General features: G+C 46.1%; 1 protein-coding gene across 1 annotated transcript in view; it reads right to left on the minus strand.

The window, feature by feature from the left end:
- The window catches only part of KIAA1549L (KIAA1549 like), a 114,792-nt gene that overhangs the window by 52,343 nt on the left and 34,624 nt on the right, over positions 1-27,825 (minus strand). The window contains 4 exon segments of the mRNA XM_021684735.2: positions 3,199-3,377; positions 9,253-9,380; positions 16,047-16,237; positions 22,439-22,602. Of these exon segments, the coding sequence (XP_021540410.2) occupies positions 3,199-3,377; positions 9,253-9,380; positions 16,047-16,237; positions 22,439-22,602 (662 nt within the window).

The raw sequence follows: 27,825 nt of genomic DNA on the forward strand, positions 1-27,825 counted from the left end.
CAGCAACCCATGCCTGGGGCTTCCCAGGTGGGAGCTGTCCTCCCACCTCCCAAGAGGAGGAAGAAGGGATACCTGTGGCATAGCAAGTGCCCCTGCATTGCCTCACTGATCCAGCCCACACCCTCCCGCAGGCTGAAGCTGGCCCGGATTACCCGTCAGGTCCGGGCCACATGCCCTTCTTCAGGAAGGACTAGAAGGGCTGGGAGGGTTCCATCCGCCACAACCTCTCCTCCAACTGATGCTTCTGCAAGGTGCCTAAAGATCCCGTGAAGCTCTAGGCCAAGGGCAACGTCTGGGGGGTCACTGTGAGCCTGCTCCCAGCCCAGGTGCTGTAGTGGCCGAGCATGGCACTGTGCGGGGAGTTTGCCAAGGACCCGGGCCTCTGTGCACTGCACCGCTGGCCCTACCGGCCGCCCGGTGCTCAGCCACCACTCGGCGAGGGCTTCAGCATCAAGTCTTTGCTGGGGGCCCCTGGGAGGAGGTGCCATGGAGCAGCCCAGGTCCAGCCGGCTCTGGGCACAGGGGGGAGGAGGCAGTGCCCACTCCATCCCTGCCCTCTGAGCGGCCACTGGGGCCCCTCTGCCCCCTCCCCGGGCCCAGTAGAGCAGAGGGGGAGACTTCCTAGGGGGGGACCCATCCCTCTCCCAAGCCCAGAGCCTGGCCCCGCCACTTACTGCAGGGTACCCCAGGCCCTGGGGGACTGTCTGGTGGGAGTCACAGGGCCTCACTTTGGGGAGCTGCCCACCGCCTTCTTGCCCATCTACACTCGCAGTGTGGGAACGCCCGTGGCCCCACTACTACCCCACATTCCACCCCCAGTGCTCACCCTTTCAACCAGCCCAGTCTACTGGGGGGTGGCCCCTGAAGCCCACAGCCCCCCTGGGTTGCTCTGGGATCTCGATGCTCTCTTCTAGGGGGTGCGACTCAACAGGAGCTTCTGTGATGTGTGGGTCAGCCACTCCCGGGACCCGGCTGCCTCCACCCCAGGCTGGCTACTCTCCTGGCACAGCCTTCGAGGCTCCCAGGGCAGGGGTGCTTTCCTCTCCTACCCTTTCCTGCCACCACTGGCTTGCTGGGAAACCAAGGCCAAGAGGACCAAGAGGTGTCTGTGGCCACGGCAGCCTTGAAACACAAGGCTTCAGCAGTGCTGAGAACCCACGATGTGTACTCGACTACTCCACAAAGGGTTGGGGTTGGCTCAGCACCGCCCTGGCCCTGATGGTCAGTCATACCTCGCCTACCCCCAGAGGCAAGACTGGAAGGAGTGGGGCTTTGCTTGGAGTAGTGAAAGAAAGACTCCCGATCCCACTTTCTCTGGCCCTCTCAGTCTGTCTATCCTTCCTTCCATCCATCCATCCATCCATCACCATGGGTCTCTCCCTCTTCCTGGCTCCGGGCTGGGGAAGGGAGAACCTAATGGTGGGTCCAGCCTGAGGTCCTGTCCTCCCACATTTGCCTGGGAATGAGGTGGCGCCTTTTTGGGGAAAGGAAATCAAGACTCTCCTTGGGGGCGCCTGGGTGGCTCAGTTGGTTAAGCGACTGCCTTCGGCTCAGGTCATGATCCTGGAGTCCCGGGATCGAGTCCCGCATCGGGCTCCCTGCTCGGCAGGGAGTCTGCTTCTCCCTCTGACCCTCCCCCCTCTCATGTGCTCTCTCTCATTCTCTCTCTCTCAAATAAATAAATAAAATCTTTAAAAAAAAAAAAAAGACTCTCCTTGGCTTTGGTGGTGGTCCTGGGGAGGATAACAGTAAAGGAGTAGACCCCTCCTCCCCCCAAAATTGATGAACCTCAACCCATCACACCTTTAGGCCAGCTCAGTCTTCCTGTCCTGAAAGCAAGAGGAGCTTCCTGAATCAGGTTTTATATGTGGCCTGGAGGGAGGAATGAGGATGAGCCCCTGATGTGGTTTACAATGCCCAGGTGTATAGGGGCCTGGCATGTTCCTTGAGGTGTGATGGGAAAAATAATTTAGGGCGCCTGGGTGGCTCAGTCGGTTAAGCGACTGCCTTCGGCTCAGGTCATGATCCTGGAGTCCCGGGATCGAGTCCCGCATCGGGCTCCCTGCTCGGCAGGGAGCCTGCTTCTCCCTCTGACCCTCCCCCCTCTCATGTGCTCGCTCTCTCTCATTCTCTCTCTCAAATAAATGAATAAAATCTTAAAAAAAAAAAAACAAAAACAATTTAAAACCTTGGAAATCTCCACTGGTTGTAGGTAACAATAGCAGAGTATAGACAAATGAAATGAACAATCAACACAACAGCTGGACAAGAGAGAAAAGCCAAAGCATGTGTGTACCCACGTGTAAAGTAGATGCCCACATGTAAGGTAGATGCCCACGAGCAGGTTCCACATGCATGATCTTAAAAACTCATAAACATTTTCAGCCCACTGGCCATTCTGCTGCAGGGGATAGAGGAATGGTGGATATTCTCTACCTAACTTCCTCTCTTGCTCTTCTCTAAACTGCCCATACCTACTATCCATCCATCCATCTGTTTGCTTTGGTCAAATCATCATTCTCTGGAGCATGTTACAAAATTTTTTCAGACTCTTAGGAAAACTGATTAACATCCTGATGTGCACTGATATCCTCCTGGAAGCAGGCAAAGGGTTGTTTCAAGCTGGCTAAAAGAAGTAAAAGTCATTTCAAAGCCTCTATAGTAGGCCACATTCCTGTCTGTATGACACTATCTTCTCTGGTCCTTTTTCAGTTTGAGCCTCTTTCATCCGACTACAACTGGCATCCCATAACGAACAAGTTAAGAGTGTTACCAAAGAAACCAGAAGGTGGTGTGTATGTGTAAGGGAATGGGGAAGAATTTGTGATGCTTCTCTTCATAACTACAGTTAAAAAAAAAAAACAAGCAATTTTTAAGTAAACTCTATCCTCAATGTGGGGCTTGAATTCACGACCCCAAGATCAAGTGTCACACGCTCTACCGACGGAGTCACCCAAGTGCCCCCATAACTACAATGTTTAAAAAGTCCCCTTGGGCTTCCTGAGAAAGGCAAAAATGATTCAAAAACATCACCCAACAAACTCATTTTGGGTGACTTGCATCCTGATTGCTCCTACTGAGGTAAAAATGACCAATAGAGCCCGATACACTGGACAGAACCTGCATCCAGTATGCCCAGCTGGTGTTCCTTAGTCTGAATTCCTGGAGGCCTGGCTGCCCTGGTCCCCAGACGCTCACCTCACCGTTGAGGGCTGCCGACTCCTGGCTCCTGTCCGATGTGGGATGCACCACAGGGAGGGCTGTGGGTTTTACTGCAATGAGCTGCACAGATCCAGAAGATGTGTCGAAGGGATCGGCAGCCGCCTTGCCAGAGTTGTCAAAAAGCACCGCTCCTTCCTCTTCATCACTTGCCGGCACTGAAGCACAACATAAACATATGGATTGTTTTATTGTGTAGGGATGCTGCATGATCGTGGGGGAATTTGTGTAAGGCTCCCAGACTGAGGACTTTCATTACATTACTCAAAGTGACCCCAGAAACAACAGCATCCAGTTCTGTGCCAAGGGCTCCCTATCATTCAAGGATTTCTCTTAAATTTAAGATCTATACTATTCATTCCTCCACTGTATTATCAACGGGTAGGAAAGAATCGTAGAGGTTTGAATTTATTTTATTTTATTTTTTTTATTATGTTATGTTAATCACCATACATTACATCATTAGTTTTTGATGTAGTGTTCCACGATTCATTGTTTGCATATAACACACAGCGCTCCATTCAGTATGTGCCCTCTTTAATACCCATCACCAGGCTAACCCATCCCCCCACCCCCTCCCCTCTAGAACCCTCAGTTTGTTTCTCAGAGTCCATAGTCTCTCATGGTTCGTCTCCCCCTCTGATTTTCCCCCCTTCATTTCTCCCTTCCTACTATCTTCTTTTTTTTTTTTAAGATTTTATTTATTTTTTTGACAGAGAGAGACACACAGCGAGAGAGGGAACATAAGCAGGGGGAGTGGGAGAGGGAGAAGCAGGCTTCCCGCAGAGTAGGGAGCCTGATGTGGGGCTCAATCTTAGGACCCTGGGATCATGACCTGAGCCGAGGGCAGACACTTAACGACTGAGCCACCCAGGCGCCCCATCTTCTTCTTCTTTTTTTTTTTTTTAACATATAATGTATTATTTGTTTCAGAGGTACAGGTCTGTGAGGTTTGAATTTAAACAGCAAAAACCATTGTTTCAAAACGATGACAAAATGTTTTTGGGGGAAAAAAAAGTAAATTTTTTCTCTCTGAGTCAGAGATGAAAAAAGTACAATTAGGCCAAAGCTGGCAACTGTTCTTAAAATGTGACCATCAACAGAATAACGACACTCAGTTCAATCTCTGGCACCAAATAACCCATTTTTGCACGAGGTTAAGCAATGAGTCTTCCCTGGTCAACCGGCCATAGCAATTGCTGCTGACACTCTATGTTTTTTTCCTTCTCAAGGCTGCTTTTCCAGTGATTTGGGTTTGGGATTTTTCATTGGTCAAAACAAAAGAAAGCTAAGAAATAACCGCCAGAGAAATGAATTTAACACTATCGACAACTTCCCTAATTAAATAGAGTGAGTTCTGCCTACACTCTGTTAAATTAATTCTCCCCTCTGACAGATAATTCTGCTCTGATTGCTGAAAGACACCAGTCTGCCTTGTGTGTCCATAACTAAGCTGGCAGAAGAAGTTCCACAGCTGGTGGGATCTTGCTGATTGACTTGTGCTTAAAGCACATTCCCATTAGGTAGCTCTAAGAATGAGTTTATTGAGCACGGCTGAGCAAGAGATAAATTAAGCCTGTTCAAACAACTAGACCAGTAGGCAAGTTAGGAGCAAAATAGGTATTCTGTAAAATATGAATGTAATTCATATTTTACAGATGTAATTCATCTTTCCTACTGCTTGCTCAAGACATTGGGATGTTCTTTAAATTATTGAAAAACACATAGTTTGTATCATATTGTCACTTATCATAATCACAAATTTGCCAAAGTAAGCTGAGTAAATCATTATTGCACAATGTGGATAAAACACCTTGGAGTCTAATAATGGGCTATAATTTGAGTATTTTTTTGGTTCTGTGAACTTATTTGCAAATAGCAGGACACCAAACAGCCAACGACAGAAGAAAATCTCTACTCACACATCTTTTTGGAGTAGAGCTTTGCTGGGCAATTCTTGCCTGAGCACCATTATCTCCCACCTGGACAACTGCTCTGAAAACCATCTATGGCAGCCAGCCTCCATGATGGCACCCAGTAATTCTTGCCTCCTGATATTCACAACCACAATGAATAGGACTGATCTGTGTAACCAATAGGAAATCGCAGAAATGACAAGGCTAGGTCATTAAAAAAAACCCTGTGGCTTCCACCTTGCTCTCTCCTGGATCACTTACTCCGGGGAAAGTCAGCTGTCATGTTATGAGGACACCCAAGCAGCCGTAGGGAGAGGTCCACATGGCAAGACACTGAGACTCCTGCCAACAAGTATGTGAGCAAGCCATCTTGTAAGTGGAGTCTGCAGGCCCAGTCAAGTCTTTAGATGACCACAGGCCAGGTCACCATGCTGACTGTGACCTCCTGCGCCGGAAGCACCCAACTAAGCCACTCTGAATTCCTGACCCACAAATATGACATGAGATAATAAACATAGATTGTCATTTTTGGTTGCCAGGTGTTAGGGCAATTTGTTACACAGCAGTAAGTACCTAACACACTCTTGTCTTCCTACCTAAGATACATACAGCAGCCAGGATGGCTATCTCTTTGAAAGGTAACCAGATCACAGTACTCCCCTGATCAGAACCCTCTGAAGTCTTCATCTCTCTTAGAATAAAACCCGGAGTCTTTACAATCTGGCCCTGACCACCTGGCTGAGCACGTTTCCCTTATCCACTCTGTTCCAGCTACAACAGCCTTCTTGAACACATCTGGCTTGTTCTCACCTCTGGGATTTTGCATTAGGTATATTCCCTGTGCTCAGAATGCAAAGTCTTTCTCCCTACATCTTTGCATGCCTAGTTCCTTCTTATTTTTCAACTGCACCTTGAAAAAGCCTTTCCTTATCCACCAATCTAAAATAGCCTGCGCATAACCTGATTATATTTTCTTCATGGCACTTATTACTGCTGGTGTGTATTGATTTAACCTGTCCCCACCCTGGGCCCTGGAATAGAAGCTCCTTTCTGGCCCACCTTTTAAAAGGCTGATGCTTATTGCCTTTAATGATGTCTCACGTGTAGTTGGCTTTTAGTAAGGATTTGTTGAATAAATGAATGAATGAAGGAATGACAAAAATTTCCTGACTTATAAAAGGAGATTGTTGTTAGTTGTTAGTACCTACAAAACAGGTGAACACGCAGAAGTTAGTTACGCTATCACTAAACCGTTCAGAGGGTGAAGAGATGGTACTCAACGTTTTTATTGATTCTGGGTTGTGACACCCTCGCTTCCCACCCTGTGGACAGGGTAAGGAGAGAGCATAACTGTAATGGGATGGAAAAAGGATACCCTGGAAATTGTATGAACTATAGTTCTTTTCCATCCTTATTCTCGAAAAAGATTCAGATTTGCACAATAATCCCTCCAGGTTTAAGAGAAAAATAATTAGCTATCCTGCCCCCATCCCCAAAAGACTTATGTAAAAAGATATTACATTAAATACTGATATATGAAAGTGAGGGAGTCCAGCAGGTTCATGGGAATATTTGATGCATAGTTAGTCCCTAAAGGGAAAAGCGTGGGAGAATGCTAAAGGAAAGGGCCACAGTTAAACTGTGGAAGTGTCCCACACACCATACATCATCATCATCATCATAAATGTCACCGGACCCAAACTCGTTGTGTCTTATTTAACTTCCATAAATCAGCAATCTATTTCACTTCCTTCCTTCCTTCCTTCCTTTCTCCCTCCCTCCCTCCTTCCTTCCTTTAGTTCATCTTCCAATCCAATAAAATACACTATTGATATTCTGATGAGCTCTGACATTGTGGATATGATATGGTGAAGTGAAGCCCATGATAAAAAGTACAAGTGGAGGCTCCATGGAAGGTCCAGCCTAGAATTCTGATGTGCTCCAGCATCTGTTGGATTTTATAGTGAACGAATTGGTCCCATCATTTCAAGCTGAACCTCACTGAATGGGAACCTGCAGTGAAAAAGAGGCCACCACCCCTGGAAGCTCACTCGGTTTACCTCTGGCAGAAGCAAAATGCAACGAAGCACGATAAACCTGGAGAAAGGATGGCTTTTTAATAGAACAAACACATTAAAACCTCACCCTAGTACTGTAATTGGATTTTATTCATGCACCTGGCTCCTGTTATTTCTGAGCCTAATATTTAAATAATCAAAGTGACCTAAACAATAAGGAGGCGGGCAGAGCTGTGGAAAAACAAGTACAGAAGGTCCGCAGGAACATTTTGGGCAGGTCAGTGTCTCACCAGCCAGGGTGGGGAGTGATGGTGTCAGAAACATACACTGCTCCCTCCTCTTCTGTGGATTAAATGCAAAGGAGAGGGAAAGGCATCATCTCATAAATGTGATTTGCTGACAGAGGAGTCTGTGCATTGTGTATTTCTAAGCAAGAAAAAGGCATAGAACAGTAGGTACATGGATTCATTTTATGAAAAAACAAAGCAATACAACAAAACAGATGTGTGTGTGTTGTCATATGCATAGTAAGAAGGTCTGAGAAAGACACAGGCTAAATTATTCAAGGTCACCTGAGGACTGGGGTGGGTGATGGGGCACGTGCGGGAGGACAGACTTTGACTTGACTTCATATATTTCTAGGAAGCCTTCTGTGAGCTGGCTTGGCAGAGAGCTGATAGGTAGGATTTCTGGTAGTCCTGGGTGGGGTAGATATTCCAAGAAAACCCCACATGCCATACCCTGATTTGGGTGTAAAAAGCACAGTCTCTGTTACAGGGAATGGGGAATTCAGGAGAAGAAGAAATTCGGGAATCAAATCGGTAGGACAATTTAAACCAGTGCTTTACATAATGGCTGGAAATGGGAATGAGGAACAGATTTGACCTGCAGAAGACAAATCCATTGTGTCATTATTCCTTTTTTTTTCCTTCTTTTTTGGGTCAGAAGAAAGAAATCAGTGACATTTGGAAACAGGAATTTTTTTTTTTTTTAAGATTTTATCTATTTACCTGACAGAGAGAGACACAGTGAGAGAGGGAACACAAGCCAGGGGAGTGGGAGAGGGAGAAGCAGGCCCCCCGCCAAGCAGGGAGCCCAATGCGGGGCTTGATCCCAGGACCCTGGGACTGTGACCTGAGCCGAAGGCAGATGCCCAACGACTGAGCCACCCAGGCACCCTTGGCACTAGCTCCAAGAAAGGGTCCCTGAATCCTATTCCATCACATTCCTTTAAAAGGGAAGCAGAGCTAACCTGATCGCCAGATTAGTCGGCTTTTCACCTGGCATTTCTGTAGGATTCCACCTAACAACCCATTGAAATCTGAATAGAATTTCTTCGGATCTGAGTGGCAGCCCAGGGTACTTGAGCCTGGGCTCCAGCCAGCCAGCACCACACACGGAAGGAGCACGTGGAATGCCGGTCAGAACAAAGGTGGGACCAGGAGGAAGCGACACACAATCATGTCTGACGGATGCCACGTATAGATGGTGCCACAGCTCCAACGACTTATTCATAAATCCCAACACCCATCCTTTAGAGTGAGGGAAAAGATCTGTGTGAGGGAGAATCCAACCAGTTATGTTTCCCTAGAGAATAAAGGCGGAAGCACGGGCTGATTTTTATGATGACAGATTTGTCACCGTGTTGTCTTTCCTGGGAGAGGTGGATTGGTAGTATCTGGACTCCCTGGCAGAGACTGAACCCCTGAAACTTATCAAGGGAGTCAGGGCAAGAAAATGGGGGGAATCTCAAGACAAGCAGCCTTTCAGAGACCTGCCCCGCTCATGGACCCGGTGCTAGGAATCCTGTCAATTCAGCCAAGAACTAGAAAAATCGCAAAGCAAACATTGGTGCATTCAGCATAGGGCTTTTCTAAAGCACTAGGCAATTCCATCAGATCAGGGAGCAGAGGGCGTGAGACAGGATAATTCAGAGAAGGGGGACAGGCAATATCCCAAGAGGCAGGTAGCAGACTCCTGACTTTTCTGGGGCACACCAGAGGGGAGAACCTAGGGTGCGTGAGTGTGGGCGCCCATGTGTGTGCGCAACTGTGTGTGGGAGGGGCTCGGGGCTGGTGTTGGCAAAGAAGGCTTCTCACCATTTCTCTTCCGTGCCTCCTCCTTTGTCACTTTCTGCTGTGCCATGACATTCTGGGGTGAGCGCCTCCCTGAGCTGGGCTTCCCTGATTCGTTGCTGATGACAGAGCCATTCTCGCTGGGCGACCTGCTGGAAGTAACCATAGCAACAGGAAGATGGTAAGTTCCGACTCCAGCAGCCTCCTCTCAAGGTTATTTTATTTGCACTGTTTATGTCTGTCGCCTTTCATTCTGGTTTTATCCACAAAGAAGAAATGATACAGGAAAAGAAAAGAAAACAAAACAAAACTAGCCCCACACTACCGCATGGGTTAAGCAGCTGGCCATCGTGAAGTATGTTGTTTATGGGGAGTGCTTAGCTCTGCAGAGAAGTTCAGTGAGCGCGGCTCTCAGGTCCCATCTCTGTTCCATTATCCCCCAGTGACTATGGAAACGGTGGTGATGGCGTTTGTAAGCACGCCCTCTTTTTAAAACACAGCACTCTGAATAGTGTTGCAGAGCGTTTGATTCACGTGGCATCTGCAGGGACATGCATAAGACATAACATTCTCTTTGGCCTTGACCTTGACCACTAAAGTTGAAGTCACCCCACCACTGAGTTTGTCATTCTGTCTCCCACACTGGCGCGTGCGCACACGTGCGCTCTTTAACTGTGCGAACTGGCAACCACTTACATTTGAAACTACCAATTTGAGCTATTTGTTCCTTCAGGAGATACTTTATGTGCATCAGCTCTGTGCCGGGCACTGCGCCAGGTATCCTGGTATACAGCGATCTGAAGATACCACCCATATTCTCCAAGAGCTCCCCATCAGAAGCACCAACCAGGTGCCAAGGACTACGTGAATGCTTTCACAACTCTTAGGGAATCATCAGGACAATCCACTGGTTTGGTGATTGTCACCCTTGTTTCGCAAGTGAAGAATGTCCAGCGCCGAGTTAGGAAGTGGCAGATCCGTCCTGGAAACCAGGGATCCCCCTGCAGGTAAGGGCTCTCCCCCCGTGCCAGAGCACCTCTCCTTTATTGCCTCCTAAAACGTCTCAGATGAGGCAGGCCTGTACACAGGGAAAGCCGCAGGGCCTTCTCCCCTTCCCTTGGGGCTGATTCTGGTCTTCTGGAACTCTCTGGGAAGTGAGCTCTTGGAGCCCCTGCTGAGGTTCGTGCTTCCTCAGGCCTCCAATCGTCATAAAGACCAACTGCCTTCCCTTCTGTGGAGACAAGTCAGGAGGCAGATATCCAGAGGCCTCATCGAACCTCTTATTCTTCTACTGTCAACTGTCCAAATTCAGAACCTAAAGGCATCCAGCCCCTACAATGGAAAATTGATTGTAATAACATGTAGCCCTTGACCAGTAAGCAAGCAGTTTCTTAAGTGGATGCTCCTCTTCTTTCCCCTCCCTTCTCTCTCTCTCCATGCTCTGGGAACTTTAGCACCCCAAAGCATGACCAGTGAAAGGGCCCACTCACATACACGGGATGATGCAACATCTGCCCAGAGGGTTCCATAGAACGACAGAGCCAAATGAGATGTTCCTGGCCAAAGTGCCTCAGACAAGAATAAGTTTGGGAAGTCTTGTTTCTTTTTTTTGTTGGGGCAGGGGGGACGTCTTGTTTCTTACCTTCCTTCTTTGGATATTCCTCATGCACATTAACATATCAAAGGCCCTGATCAGTCCTGTCATAAAGAGACTCCTCTCCTTTTGTTTAATCCAGCATCTCCTAATTTACTTGGCCCCAGGTCTCTTTCACCATACAAATAATGCAGCTTGGGAAAATATGGAGAAGGTATTAATTCATTAAGTATATATTGTTTACCGCACAGCTATTTGATCACTAAGTGCTGGCTGTGCACAGAGACATCCACAGGGAAGACATAAGCCCTTGGATCGTTTTCAGAACCTCCCAGTTAATGGCCCCTACTCTTCCAACTGGCTTTACTGGGACAACAAGACTCTTCCGGGGTCCAGAGAGAAAGGAAGGGGAAAGGCTTCTTGTAACCTATTTTATGTTCATAAAACACTTAATGGTATTTGTAGCATTTGCATATTCTTTCCTTCATTTGATCCTGAAACAATTCTCTGGTTGTTCCTCTCACTCCAGGGAAAGGTATGAGGTATGTGCTCAGAAATGAGCACATTTCTGGAGAGAAACTCCACCTCTGCTTTACTCTTTCATCAGCTTATAGTCTTATGTTTACATGGGGCCATCAACTCAAACATCTGGTCAAAAATAGAGAGTGAGATTTGTATGTGTGTGTGTCCACTCACATTGACAGTGACAAAGATGTTGTTGAAAGCAAGAAAGGGCCACCTGTGAGGCTGTAGTTTTAGGCTATTGAACTCCGTAGGCTTCCTTCTGGGGATATGGGTGTACATGGAGCCTGGATGAAGGGGCTGCTGAGCAGTTATGGCCAATCACTGAATTGAATGGCTGTCCCTATGAGGTTGATTCTCTATCCTCGCCCATTAATCCCAGTCACAGACCAACAAAATAGTATCACCAAAAGCCTTGGCTAGAAGAACAGGACCTGCAACACCTGTCTGTTTGTCTGCAAATGGCTGAATCCTCAGATTTCAGTTTTCAAACAGTTTTAAAAACAGATTTAAAAATTGAGATATCTTCACGACCATCCAATCACTGGTTTCTACTGTTTTTCACTTGCAAAACTTTTTGGATCACCTAACAGACCCATTCTGGGAGGTCATGTGTCCTCAACCAGCAGGAACAAGGGAACTGATGTGACAAGATGGGAAAGCCAGACAAATAAATGCATGATGAGTTTGCTGTTGGTTTGGCATCTTAGTATCTTCCCAAATGATTAGAGACTCCTGTGGCCAGCTGAACTTGAACAGAGGTGAGGTTTCTCACATAGCTTTGGCAATGATAACAGCCAGCCCTTAGTAAAATTCTATTTTTACAGTAATATTATGAAGCAAACGTAGAAATCATTCAGCTGTGTAGACATTGCTTTCTTTACCTATATTTGTTTCATAAGCTGTTATTTCTTATTAAAATTCTGAGGGTAAGTAATTGAACTTGATTACCAAGAGTAGACTCCTTGCTAATTCAAGAAGAAATGCTTGTTCTAAAAAAAATTTTTTTTAAATAAATCTTTATACAATTTAAAATCACTCGTCTAGAATGGGTGGAAAAGAATTTTTATTCTTCCCATCAATGCTGTGTTAATATCCTAATTTTAGTAATTCTATTTTTTCTTTTCAGTGTCCTCTAATAGGTGATATATAAGTTGTTACCACACCTTTATTGTATCTGGCAAAGATCATAGTGAGAACAATTACTATAGGTAATTCTATTTGTCAGTCAATTCAGATAATTTGTCTATTGCTTCTCTGTATGTTTCAACTCTCCATGCTGGGGCAGACCATTGCAGTTGTGATCCCAATTTATTCCCACCTCCCCGTAACCAAGCTTTGGTGGCCTCCTCCCACACTGACTCTGGACTAGACCACGTGTCTTGCTTTGGCCAACAGGACAGTAGCAAATATGACACAAGCAAAGATTTGAGAAGTGCCTGCACTTGGGGGTTTGTTTTCTTGCTGCCCTTGGCACCCTGTAACCACCCTGTGAGAAAGCCAGAGCTAGCCTGCTAGAGGATGAGAGACCATGTGGCAGGGGGCCCCAGGTACTGGGCCACCCCAGACAAGGCTATCACCAACAAGCCAGCCCAGCTAGCCGACCGCCTGACTACAGATGCATGAGTGAGCCCAGCTGAGATCAGCTAAGCCTAGCTCAGCCCAGAACCACCACCTACCTGAGCTCAGTCCAAACTGCCGACCCACCAAAAATCATGAGCTGAAGAAATGGTGGTTGTTTTAAGCTGCTAAGCTTTGGAGGAGTTTGTGGTGTAGCAATAGATAACTAACCCGTATCTCCTCAACCTTCTTTCCTACTCAAGCTGGAATCCAACCTTCTGTTTCTCTGTACCTCTTTCTGAGGTACCAAGAACTCCTGGAGGGAAAAACACAGAGCCTTGTTGCATGAATCCAGTGCAAAATTTGTGTATTTGACACAGACAATCCTTCCATCCCCCTCAAATTACTCCCTTCTCTTGGCTTCTTGGTTTGTCCTCTTCATGCCTCTTTTTCCTGATACTTTTTGGTCTCCTATGCTGATTCTTCTTCATCATCTGGACCTCTAATGATTCCAATGTCCCAGGGGTCAGGTCTTGGGTCTCTTCTCTAACTATCCTCTCCTAGGTGACCTCATTCAGTGTCTTAGCTTTAAATAACCAAATGCTGACAACTCCTCCATTTATATTTCTACTCTGGACCTCTCCTCTGAACCGCACACTCATATAGCTAGTTGAGTTCTGAACACTTCAACTTGCGTGTCTAAGAGGCACCTCAAACTTAACATGCCCACATCCAAACTCATGATCGTCCCCTACAGATTTCTTCTCTTCTGATCCTCTCCAACACAACCAGTGGCAAATGTGTCCCTCTCTATTTCCATTCCTCACAACAATCTATCAGCAAAGCAAGCCTTGTGAGCTCTTCCCTCAAAACACGTCTAGAATCCCATCACTTCTCACAGCACCATGCCTTGGCCCACACCGCCATGTCTCACCTGGACTACTGTAATAGCCTCCTGTCTCTCTGCTTCCACTCTGCCTCTCTGCTATCTGTGTTCCACACAGCAGCCAGCGTGAGCCTTTACAGCTGCAAGTCACGGCATGCCACTGTTCTTCTCAAAGCCCTCCAATGACTTCTGATCTTTACTCACAATAAAATTCCAAGTCCTGACTTTGGTCTGTAGAGCCTGACATGCTCAACTTCAGGCAACTTCTCTGACCCATCTGCCACCGCTTCCTCCCTAGTTCCCATTGGCTTCCTTGGCCTTCTTGCTCTTCTTCGAGTATGTGAAGAGATTTCTTCTTCTGGGCTTTGCACGTACTGTCCCATCTGCTTGGAACATTCTTGTCTAAGATAGCCTTGAGGCTTATGCATCATTTCATTCAAGGTCTTTCTCAAGTGTCACTTTATCAGAAAGTCCTTTCCTGACTTTGTAGCTAAAAATGGCATCATGCCCCCGCCCCCTTCCATTGCTCTATCCTCTTACCATGCTTTGGTTTCCTTCTTCATACCCATCACCACCCGACTTACTGTGCATCTATTTCTCTATTTGTTTATTGCCTAGCTCTCCCCACCAGATTGTAAGCACCATGAGAGTAGGAACTGTGTCTTGTTCGCTGCAGTATCCCCAGTACCTGGTGAATAACACCCAACAAATATGTTAGGTGAAGGGAGGGAGAGAAGGAAGGAAGCAGGGGTGATGTAGCTCTCCCAGCCTCCACTGTGGTCTCAGGCAAAGGAGCAAAGGGACTTGGCAATGGGAGTTGGCTTGGCCAGCCAACAGGGCTTACCATAGAGCTCATTACCTCTTTATAAGACTATTGTAAAATCCTTACAACGAGTCTCCTGGCCTCTAGCCTAACCTCTCCCATCTATCATCCACATTGCCACTGGAGTAGTCTTTCTAAAATACAGGCTGAATGTCACTGTCTTGCAGAAGAACTTTCAGTGGCTTCCCATTGCCCAGAGAATATACGTCAAACTCCCTAGCCTGGCAGTTGAGCCCCTCCACAATTTTCATCCATCTGGTTTCATCCTTCACTGTACCCCAACCACTGTGAGCTATAAACCCTGGGGACATTCACCAGTGCATGAACATGTGCTGGTCCCTCTTTTCTCCCAGCTCCTTTGGACTGGACACCTTTATCTCTCCCCAACTACTGACACTACACTCACCCTTTGAGGCCCAGCTAAAATATAAGCTCCTCCATCACCCTTTCCCTCATCAGAATTAAGCTCTTCTCTCTTTTCCAGAGCACTTCGTTTAGACTCCCCTATGAGCACTTGCACATCATGCTTGGTTTCCAGGTATTTATCTCTCTGTCCCTCCATCATGAGATACTTGGGGTCAGGTCTCAATCGTAATCCTTTCTGTAGCCTTTCCAATGTATGTCAAAGTGCTCTGTTCATGGTAAAAACTCCTAAAATGTTTTTTTTTTAAGATTTATTTATTTATTTTAGGGGGGAAGGGGCAGAGGGAGAGAGAGACTCTCAAGCAGACTCCCTCCCAAGCGTGGAGCCTGACACAGGGCCCAATCCCATGACCCCGAGATCATGACCTGAGCTGAAACCAAGAGTCAGATGCTTAACCAACTAAGCCACCCAGGTGCCCCCTCTCACAATGGCTTTTTTTTTTTTTTAAGATTTTATTTATTTATTTGACAGAGACAGCGAGACAGGAAAGCCAAGCAGGGGGAGCAGCAGGCAGAGGGAGAAGCAGACTCCCCGTGGAGCAGGGAGCCCGACATGGGGCTCGATTCCAGGACTCTGGGATCATGACCTGAGCCGAAGGCAGACGCTTAATGACTGAGCCACCCAGGAGCCCCTCAAAATGGTTTTTGAACTCAAACCATGAACTCTTGAAAAACAGCCAGATAAAATCCAACTCTACTGAATCAAAGGCACTGCTTATAAGTTCAAAAATACAAGTGTGACACAGTGCCAAATTTGCTGTAATACATATGAAAGCTAAATCTCTGCTGTTGTGGCTGATCGGTGATATAAAACCTTACAAAGCGTGGCTCATGAGAAGCAAGTATTATGATTCTCGTCATCTCTCTTAGTCTCCTTCTCAAATATTCAAAACGAGCATGAGGGGAATTTTTAAAGAGAAAAGTGGTATTAACTTGAAAGCTTCAGCTGCTCTCACCATCAATTATTCCCCTTGCTGGGACAGAGAGGCTGAAGTTGGCCCCATGCCTACCTCTTTCTGGTTTCGGTGGACTTGGCTGTCTTGATGGTGCTTCCGTCCTGGGTGATGTCTCTTTCCTGAGAGGCAGGAACATCTCTAACAGGGAGTGGGAGGACCACTGTTTCCTGAGTCACAGGGACGACCTCCTCATCTGCCCCTTGCTGGCCCAGGTGCTGCTTGGCATAATCAAAGCCTTGCACAGGCTGCAAAAAGGAAAATGGATTTGTGGTCAGATTTCTGACAGAGTGTGCCTCGAATGACGGCTTTAAGAGAAGATGGGCAGGAGAGTGCGTGTGACAGGACCACACTTAGCTTTTTGATGAACACGAGTGAACTCAAATCTCCCCCATAATTCCGGTCTGCAAAACCAGAATCTGTGCTCATTCCACCCAGCTATGGAATCTCCCTAGACAAGACTTACTTGGAAAAACAAAGAGTATAAACAAGATGCAAATACGTGTGTGAGAACAAACTTCTTTCAAGAATTTTAAACCACCAATTTTAAGTCACTAGATACTGCTAATTAGAGACTCTGAATTGATATGTGAAATAGGTCCTGTATCACCTCCTGCCTCAGAACGTCCTGTCATCCCTGAACCCCACTTTCCCAAGGCTTTATGTGCAATAAGAGGTATGTGACTTTGCCAAGTTGCTTGAATTCTGAACCTCAATTTTCTCAACTGAGAAATGAAGACAATCAGATCTGCTTTACCTATACTACCCCTGAGTATGAAAGGGGAACGGCTGCTCTGAAAACAGGGAAAGAAATGTGCTTCCACACGTGAGGCACTACAATCATTAATAATAAAATGGGATTTATGGAATCACTCAAATCCAGACCTATGGCTCTCCTATGATTCATCACTGGGTAATTAGCAAGCCTTTTATTGCACAATGTCTGAAATCCTAAGTGAACAGGGCAGCTGTGAGCAAAGCTCAACAGACATCTATTAGCCGGGCAATAAAAAACCAAGAGGCGTGTTTAAACAATTCCTGGGAGTGTCTCTATTCGGCTTTCTGCCCCAGAGCTGCAAAACAGTGATTCGAGGCAGGACAGGGGGGTGGCAGAGAGCACCAGCTCCGAAACAGACTGCCTGGGTTCCAGTGCCTGGCACATAGTAAGGGCTCAGTCGGTATTAGTTAATATTGTTCACCTTCCTATTAAATCACAGGCCAGGTGAAATAGAAATCAGTGATTCTCTTCAAGAAAATCTGGGGATGAAACTCAACCTCTACCATGTGGGTTCCCTCAGAACCTGACATGTTGAGGAGATCCCCCTTCAGCAGTCAATTTTGCTAAGAAATGTAGCAGGGAGCATCCAGCTAGATGGAACGGTCTAGGGCTGTGGCCCAACCCGTCAAATCTTCCTACTGCATCTCAGGACAGGATGGAGCCTTGTTAAATCCAGCAAAGCTTCCTTATGTCAAGCAGTCTGTAGTTCTGCCATGGACAGTGCCCCCAGTTCCCAGGGAAACTCACTGTGGGAAGTGCACTCAGCCCTCCCTCTTCGCTGAGACACACTTTCTGACCCAGATGGTGACCAGGGACATTCTGTGCCAGGATCCAGCAACATGCTTCTGAAATAGTGTATGTCTGTCTGTTTCTCCCCCGCCTGTGGGGCCGCATGAAACAGAATGAGCCTTTGAACCACCTGGTCATGTTCCTAGACTACTGGATGGCCTGCTCCTCCAACCGACGGTCACCAAGTGGATTCAACAGAAATGTTTCTAGAAGCTGACCTTTTCTCCCCAGGTCCACCTATTGTCTCCTGGCTTGGTCTTGTTGCTTCCATTCAGGTCCTTTCTAGGCGTACCCTTGACAAGCTTCCAAAGCTATCTCCCTGAAAACCACTCAGGTCATGTCACTCCCCCATTAAAAATGTTTCATAGCACTCAAACTCTCCAGCAAGGCATTCAGGCCCTTCACAGCCTGGCAGGACCCGCCTGTTTAGCTGCACCTCCTGTTGGCCCCTTTTCCGTAATACCCCCACACTCCCATGATCCTATTTAGCGTAGTGCTGACTATAGGTGTTGGGCACTGGCTTGTGCCAGGGACTGTGCCTGGTGCTGGAGATATGAAGATGAATAATAGCTGGTCCCCTGCCCTCAAGGAGCTTTTGATACTATTGGTACAGTGCCGAATGCATGACATCAATTATGACACTTCAGCCCCACTGTAGTTCAAGGAGGTGGGTATTATTATTATGATTCCCCACTTTAAAGATAAAGAAACTGAGGTCTGGAGAGGTTAAGCCACTTCCCCAGGCTCACGCAGCATATGTGGTGGGGTCGGGATTTACACCCAGTTCTGAGTGATGCAGAGCCAAAACATCTAACCACTGCCTGATGATTCTTCCCATGTCCTCTCCTCTCCTTCTGCGGCCTGCCATCTTGGTTGAGCATCTGCTACCGTACTTGGCCTGGTTCCCATGCTGAGAGTCCTGGCCTGTCGGTGAGGATTTGAGAGTCTCCAATGGCAGCTAAGACTTCCCAAGAATCTAGTGAGGAAAACAAGCTGGCTCTGGCCTTTTCCCTCTTGCCCCCACTCTCCCTGGATTTGTCCCCTCACCCTTCACACTGGGTTGAAGTTATCTGCTAGATACTTCAGGCGACTGGGTTGACAATGAATGAGCATTGTCATGACATTAAGGAATGACAAGTTCAAGGGTGGCCACTGTTATTAGATTAATAATAACAGTTCTTGCATATGTTCAGTACTTATAGCCTGAAAACACGGGCACCTCATTTCATGCTCACAACCACACCCTGGGGGAAGCAAGGCAAACATCACAGTCTTCATTTCACAGGTAAGAACACAAAAGCTCAGAAAGGTTCAGTGACTTGCCTAAGATCACACAGCTAAGTGGTGAAAGACTCAAGACTAGTCCCTTACTCTTCTGACTGCTGGGTAGTGGTCTTTCAACCTTCAATCTGAAAATCACCTGCGATTCATTAATTGTCCTTGGACACACTTTAGTGAGTGACCCCTGACACCACTGAGACATCATGAAGGATCTACAATGAATTTTGTAAAATTATCAGATCAAAATAATCCCCAACAATTTCAAAGGTAGACAAGTTATCCAGACCTTTTAAGAAAAAAATCATGTATAATAATAAAGGCCAACCAACAGATGAATGGATAAAGAACATGTGGTATATATACACAATGGAATATTACTCAGCCATAAAAAAATTGGAATCTTGACATCTGCAACAGCGTGGATGGAACTAGAGGGTATTATGCTAAGTGAAATAAGTCCATCAGAGAAAGACAAATATTATATGATTTCACTCATACGTGGAATTTAAGAAACAAAACAGATGAACAAGGGGAACGGAAGGAAAAATAAGATAAGATGAAATCAGAGAGGGAGACAAACCGTAAGAGACTCTTAATCATAGGAAACAAACTGAGGGTTGCTGGAGGGGAGGTAGGTGGAGGGGTGGCGTAACTGGGTGATGGGCATTAAGGAGGGCACTTGATGGAATGAGCACTGGGTGTTACATGCAACTGACGAATCAATGAACTCTACTTCTAAGACCAATAATACACTATGTTAATTGATTTTAAATTAAAAAAAAGAAAAAATAAAGGCCAATTTGTATGTAATATTTATGTGCCAGGCACAGCTCAAAGTAACTTTCAGAGCTAGCTTAATCTTCACAACAACCTATAAATAAATAAATAAATAAATAAATACTGTTATCATCCCATTTCACAGATGGGAAAACTGAGGCACAAAGAGGTTAAGTACAGGTCATACAGATAGTATGTGAAAGAGAGGAAACAGCCGGGCATCTTTAGGGGGTGACTGACCTGTCCCGAGCAGATGGTCATGCCAACCATTGCAGGCCCTCCAAGCTCCATCCTGCATCTGGATGTGGCCCTAACTACTTTCCCGTAAGGCTGCCTGTTCCAGGGAGCCATGTTCTCATCAATTATATGAAGGGAACCACTGGGCAAAGGCTGTGAATCCAATGAACAAAGAGTAAAGAGAAATGAACCGGGAAGAAAGAAGGTCACAAAAGCCCTGATGCCTGGCCCTCCAGCATTTATCATTTTCTAAACATTCTACCTGCAGAAGCCCAGCTGACCACCATGGTTAACAGGGTTCCGTCTATGGTACTTTGTCTCTGCAGAGGGTGGGGGCGTGCATGCCCTGGCCTCAGCTCCCAGGACAGGCACGCGTGTGCACTCACCTCCTCTTAGCCTGTCAAGTCTATTACTGAGTCTCAGCAGGGATTCCCCAGGAATGTTCGGACACTGCAGCATGCATTCTAAAGACGCAGTGATGTCCCTGGAGACTAGGAGACCATCCTCCCACTCTATGGATTGGTCCCGAAGCCTAACTTTTTCATTCCGTCTCGTCCCTTGGCATTAAATGAATTCTGCTCACACACATGGGTGGTGAGAAGTGATGCAGGCGGCTCTGTCCTCTCAAACACTGCAGCGTCCCTGGGTTGCAGGAGCAGAAGGACTGCAGTAAGAAAGAGGCAGTTCTACCCGCTGGCTTCCGGTGATGAAAGGGCTTTGCAAATCAAAGTGCGCAGCCCAGCCTCAAAGAGGGAGAAAACAACCAGCACCACCACACACAAGTGAAGCCAGTCTTCTCTTGGAACATAAATTGGCTTGATTGTCAACATCAGCCAGATATCTCTTCAAGCATGATGCCCCAGGTAGGAACATAAAAGGGGCCATGAAAACCCACAAACATGAATCTCTTTCAGCTTCAAACAGCTTTCAAGCCAGAAGGTGTGCTGAAATCGTGGGCTGCCCACCTCACCTTGGCAAATTAATAAAATTTTGGCTTAATCCGAAACACAAAGTTGGCATTTACAACCTCCATGTGGCAGGTTTTCCATTCCCGGACTCGGCTGCAATTAGATTCTGGTAATTACTGTTATGTCTGAAAGGCTCAGATTGTAACTAAGCTAAGATGGGAATGAAATACCCCTTCTTGGAACAGTTTCATGTCTCACTACTTGGACCATTACCAACACCGCGCTGCTTCTGGAAAGCGGGTGCCTATGGGTCGACAGAAACAGAACAACATTCTTTGGAGTTTGGCTCTTTCATAGACAGAGCGTCTGATCAAACTGCAGCTTTGCAACAGATGAATTAGTTTAATAAACAATAAAATCCATTTGATTTCTTTTGCTGAAGCGAGGTGTGACCATCCAGAAAGGACTAGGCATGCGTGACTCCTGGCAGATCACCTCCAAGACATTCATTCCAACAGAATGGAATTCCTTTCTCTGTTTCATTCCTGCACAGGTGGACAAAGCTCAGAAGTTCCGTGCTGGAAGAGGAGTCTACCTGCCAAATCTCAGGGTTCAGGAAGGTGTATAATGTGGAGAGAGCCCAAACACACAGATCTGGGCCAGAGTCGCTCCCCTGCTGCCAGTTATGTGATTTTGGACAAATCCCCATAGTTGCTCTCTTTCCTTTGGGTTTCTCAACAGTAATGTGAAAATAATAAAACCTGCCCTGACTATGACCTACCTTATAGGGCTGCTGTGATGAGCCAATGAGGTGACAGACCCAGAAGAATCCAGCAAATGCGAAGGCATTATTTAAACATCAGGTGTTAGAGATTATTATATCTCCCTCTGGGAGTATCACAAAGGGAGCTATGTGACTAGAAAAGTAGCCTTCGGAATTTCCTGAGTCCACTCCCCTCCCCGGCACCAGCGGTGAAGAGGCTGGGCAGGGTGGGTGGGCTCCCAGCCAGGCTTCAGTGGAGCCATTGAACTGGTGTGTTTGATGACCACTGGGCCAAGGCTCTGCAGCTCGCCCATCATGGCAGCCTTTGGCGATAAGCCACTCCAGCCAATGGAAGAAGGAACATTTTGAGAGTCTAATGTGCCCCCCAGAGCCCTGCATTAGGAGCCCAAAGACCTGGTTCTACCATCAGTTCTGCTACTTACAGTGTGATCTTAAGTTGCCTCTCTGTAAAAGGAGGATGTCAGATTAGACGACCTCCAAGGCCCCTTTCAGGTCTATCTAGCTTCTAATTTTCTGTGCCTCAGTTTCCTCACCTGCAAAATAATGGCCCTTCCTTAAAGCATTGCTGGGAGGACTGAGTTGCTATATAAAGCCATCAGAAGCACTTATGGCAAAGAGAGAGCATTAGATAAGCGTTCACTATCATACCCTGATTATAAACATAAAGGGTGTACAACAATGTGAACATACTTAACACTGAATTATACGCTTGAAAATGGTTAAGACAGTAAATTTTATGTTATCTATAATTTACTATAATTTTTTAAAGATTCAAATAAATAAAGGGTCTCCTTCAAAATGAGGGCTTGCTAGAATGTTTCTGAAGGCACTTGCAATGGCCTCAAAAACCAAGACAGAAAAGGCAGGCAGAGCCCCTCCTTACCACCTCACGCACCTTTGCTCTCTGAGGCAGGTTCATCATGGTGTCTGGCTTGAAGTCGTTCTTGTTCTTCCGGCAGAGCACGGCAGTGATGATGATGATGATGACCGTGACCACGGCGATGGGCGCCAGCACTGCGGCGATGATCCACAGGTTGTTGGGTGGATTCTTCACCACAGCTGTGGGAAAAGCAGAGGGAAGCATGTGACAAGGGGCACTGGGAGGGGCAAAGTAGCCCCCACACCTCAGGTCCCAAGTCATGAGATGGTGAACAGGGTTTGGGATCAGAAAGGCTCTTGCCTTGGGCAAGTTACTCAAGATCTCTGAGTCTCTGTTTTCTCATCTGTAAAATGGGGCTATCATTTTGTGAGGCATCAGAGAGATGAGGTACATGTGGAGCTTTGGTGTGGTCCCTAGTAGGTGCTCAATAAATACCAGCCTTCATTATTATTAAGAGAAAGAGGAAGATGGATTGTATCCATTTTCCCTATAGGTGATGTCCATGAATCCAAAGAGAAGAGAGAAGACATCTGAGGGTCATAGTTGGACTGGAGGCAGGAGGCAAAGACCACAGAGAGATATCTCTAAATATTGTAGTGAAGCCACCTCTGAGTGAGCGATAAATAAATGTAGCTGAGTAGATGGATCTATGCCCACCAAGGGTTGGTTGGGGAAGCTTGGAAATGCCTTGGTCTGATCATAAGGATCAGGATGCTCTCAAAGCCAGAGTAAAGAGTAACCAAAGCTGTTGTCAGTAGGAAGAATGTGTTATTAGAACAGGAGGTGCTTCTTTGGAGGTGGGGTTGGAACTAATTAACCTGCAAAGGGTAAAAGGGTGATGGTCATGCTCTATATCAGGATAGGGGTTAGGGTCACACAGGTGTATACACCTGTCAAAACTCATCAAATGGTATACTTAAGATCTATACATTTTACTCTATGTAAATTTTACCTTAACATCATAAACAAGTATTGAATTCTAGGCAATGATATGCATGCTCAAATGTTTAGGGTTGAAGTCCTCTGATGTTTGCAACTTACTCTGAAATGCATCAAGAAAAAATAAGACGGATGAATGGCTGGACAAAAGGACAGATAGATAAATATGTGAAAATGAAAGAATAGTAAAATGCTAATTGTGGTATCTAGGTGGTGGGAACACGGGCGTTCACTGTATGGTTCTTTCAACTTTTTTGTAAGGTAGGCTAGGAATATGTAAGAAAAAGAAAAAGTCTTTGGCATGAGATGGATGAGTCTTCCCTATGATCACTGGCGAGGAAGCTTGGAAGATACTTTCATCCAATCAAAAAGACCAATATGTTCTTAGAACTGGAGTAAAGGAAACAGTAACCAAAACAATCCGCTAGAAAAAGAAAGTTATTGGAAGGGAGTGGGTCCATAGGAAATCTAGAAAAGAGAGCCAAAGGGCAGGCAAGAACTTGTCCATGTCAGGGCGCCTGGGTGGCTCAGTTGGTTAAGCGACTGCCTTCGGCTCGGGTCATGATCCTGGAGTCCCGGGATCGAGTCCCGCATCGGGCTCCCTGCTCAGCAGGGAGTCTGCTTCTCCCTCTGACCCTCCTCCGTCTCGTGCTCTCTCTCATTCTCTCTCTCGCAAATAAAAAAAAAATAAAATAAAACAAAAAAAAAGAACTTGTCCATGTCATAGGAATGTGCCCCAGCTGGCAGATGTGGGGAATCCAGCTGGGGTAGGTCTATCCTCATGAACAAGATGGCTGCAACTGGCTGTTTCAGCTCGGTGATACTGTCCCCTAATCCCACCCAAGTTCTCTGCTCTCCTACAACCTAGATGATCTCAGAGAATCATGGCTTTAAATACCATCTATGCTGATGATGTTCAGGGGTAGATCTCTAACCAGGACCACTATCATGAACTCTGGATTCCTATATCCAACTGCTAACTCAATCTCCAATTGGATACTTAAGAGATATCTCAAATTTATTATGTCTAGAACCCAACTCTCAATTTCTCCCCCAAACCCATTCTTCTTGTGATAGTCTTCAACCCAATAAATTGCAATACCTTCCTTTCAGTTGCTCCAGTCAATACCTTTGCCATCAATGTTGACCCTTCCCTTTTATTCTCACCCAACATCCTATTCATTGACAAACCTTGTCCTCTCCATCTTCTAAATGAATCCACAATCTGTTCACTTCTTTCTATTGCTGCTCCCACTGTGGTCCAAGCTACCAACATCTCTCATTGAATTGCTGCAATGGCCTCCTACTTTGTCCCTTGTCCTCTATAGTCTATTTGCAACACAGCAGGAGAGTGATCCTTTAGAAACTCTGATGACACACTCCTCTGCTCAAAACCTTCCAGAGGCTCCCTCTCCCCTCAGAGTAAGGGCCAGAGTCCTTATAATTTCTAAAAGACCCTATGGGATCTGCTTTTCCAACCACCCTGGTTACTTCTCTGGCCTTACAGCCCACTGCTCTTCCCTTAACTCACTCTGTTCCAGCCAACCAGCCTCCTACTGTTCCTCAAATGTGCTGGACATGCTCCTGTCTCAGGACCTTTGCACCAGCTTATGCTTCCACCTAGAGTGCTCTTCACCTAGACATCCATGGCTCCTTCCCTCACTTCTTTCAGGGCTCTAAACAAGTGTCAAATAGCAATCCCTGCCCCTGGAATTCTCCATCCCCCTCATCCTACTTAATTTTTCTCTTAAACAGTGCCTCTCAAACTTGTGCATGCCAATCGCCTGGGCATCTTGTTCAAATGTACAATTCTGATTCTGTGAATTGGGGTGAAGCTTGAGATTCTGCCTTTCTAACAAGCTCCCAGGTGGAGTCCATGCAACAGGCCCCCAGGCCACACATGGAATGGTAAGGCTCTAAAGTACGCATTACTGTCTGACACGATACATATGTATTTACTCCTCATCTGTCTCTCGACTCTCCACTAAAATGTACACTCCAAGAGAGCAGGGAGGTTTTTTTTTCTCTTGTTCACTGCTACACTCCCAGGGCCTAGAACAGGGCCTTGCACATAGTAGGTGCTCAATTAAAAGTTGAACGAATGTATAAATGAACCTCCATTAGCCCTGTTGCAATTTGGCTCCCCCTGTAGGTTTTCATATGGCAAAAAATAAGGGCCACTTAAAGAAGAAGTCCCATCTCTTTGGCAGTTCTAGTCTATATTTTAAATTAATATACTACCAATCTGGTTTATATACCAGTCTTTTATAAGTCTGCTTAGCATAAACTGGTCCTCCTGATCCTGCTGAACTTTGAGGGCTCCTAGACCCACAAAGCTGAGGACAAGACTCTGGAATACTTTAGAGACCCCACTGGTAAGGGACACATGATGAGTCAGTTGGTCTTTCTCTCTGACTTCAACCACCCTTTCTGACTTCAGTTGGTACCTCATTAGCCAAGATCTGCCTCTCATCTGGCAGCACTTGGATCTGGAGTTCTTTAGTATAAAAAAAACTTCTTTTCCATAGTTTTTATCAATCGGTGATTAATCACATTATTAACTTCTGAAAACAGCTCAGTAGATAATGTGCTTCTGCTGACATCAAATATTTAATGGCTACTGCTTTTAGTAACTTGGTATTTACAAGTGAGTTTGATTCCATTAACATTTTTTAAAGCTTAGGGTTTCCATGGAAAATAACCATATGCCTCTTTTGGCTATGCTATTCTATCCTGATGAAGAAAAATATATAGTGTATCAGAACATGATACCCTAAATATATATTTCATTAGCAAGAGTTAATATTTACATGTGTCCTGCTTCTACTTGGCTTTATCATTTTGGTGTCTATGTTCCTTCTCGGTGCAGTATGTAAAATCCTTTCACCTCTATTTAAATGGAAAGAGAATACATTTATCTTATGTACATTAGTAAATTCATTTAATGGTCAAAGAGATAGTAAAGTTAGGTCAACCGAAATCATTCAAACCCAATGCGTTCATTGGCACAGTGATCTAAAACTGCAAAGTCATGTACAGAAGTGAAGAGGCGAGAAAGACTATTTCATCTGCAAGAACTTGAGTAGAGAAAGGGTAATAAAGGGCAGCAACATGTTCTGAGCTTCTGCTGTGCGTGAGGCACTGTGATAGGTTCTTTGCTCAGGTGCTATTCTTATCCTCAATTTGCAGATGAGGAAACTGAGCCCCAGGGAGGTTAGGTGGTTTTATGCAAAGTCATCTCTCTGAAATACACAGTTTGTCAGTTCTAAGTTGGAATGGAAGTGTGTGTGTGTGTGTGTGTGTGTGTGTGTGCAGGGAGGGTCTGGTCCAGAGCCCAGCCACTGGTGAGCAGTCAGCCCATGTCACTCTCCTGCCCAAACACTCCCGTGGCTCTCATTCCACTCGGGGTGTGGCCGTTGGGGCTGTAGTAATTGTGGTCCCTCACCTGCACCCTGACCTCATGGCTGCCCCTCTCATCCATCGGTGACGTCCTCGCTGGGTCTCAAACCTCCCCCTCTGCCTTGTCTCTTGGTAGCCTAAGCTGGTCGCTCACAAATCTTCTTCTTAACCCTCCAACTATTTAAAATCATGACCCTTATCTCTTTGACACCCCCTGGCCTTCCCTGCTTCGTTTTTCTCCATGGCACTTACGAGCATCTAACATTTTACTTACTTATTTTGGTTATTTGATCTGCCCACTCTCACTGCTATACTTCCAGTGCCAGGAGAGTGCCAGGCACACAACAGTTCTCAAAAATATTTGTCAAAAGACTGAATGAACACAAATCCCCTTCGCCAAAGGATCAGTCTATCGCTTTCTTAAAGTGACATTTTTTGCAATAATGTCTGACGACTGGGTAAGGTAAACCAATCCCCATTCTGGTCAGCCTCAGTGTAGGGAGAATTTTCCCTACTCCAGCACCTGGATCACTGCTGTGAAGGGCACCTCACTCCAGATCCCTCAAATGGAGCAGGTGAAAAACCTCCATCGGAAACATGGCCGATTCTGTAGCGGTCGCCGTTGCCCATTAGTCAGAGGTGATGGGGGGCGAGGGGGCATTGCATGCTCCATCGTAGGGCACTGCACCCTGGCCCTAGTGATTTAGAAGACACTAGAATGCACAGAACATTAACATTCTCCCTTCAGAGGGACAAGGTGTTCATTCAACACCACGATTCTCCATTGAAGGTGTTGATCTCAGGTTCACATTGCTGGCTGATTTCAAAACTATTAAGAGCAAATGAGATTTAAAACATCTCTGCTCCTCCTCTTCTTCATTGGTCTTAGCTTCCTCCTCATCAGATCCTGAGTATGGAGGCATTTCCCAGGGTCTGTCCTCCAGCTCTACACCATCCCAGATCCTCAAATTTTCTCTGGGAATTTATTTCTAACCCGTATCTACAACATTCTCAAAACATCTAGTGTTAACTTTAACCTCTCTCCTGAGATCTAGGCTTGAATT

This window comes from Neomonachus schauinslandi, chromosome 11 (assembly GCF_002201575.2).
Source record: "Neomonachus schauinslandi chromosome 11, ASM220157v2, whole genome shotgun sequence".
Classification (NCBI taxonomy): domain Eukaryota; kingdom Metazoa; phylum Chordata; class Mammalia; order Carnivora; family Phocidae; genus Neomonachus; species Neomonachus schauinslandi.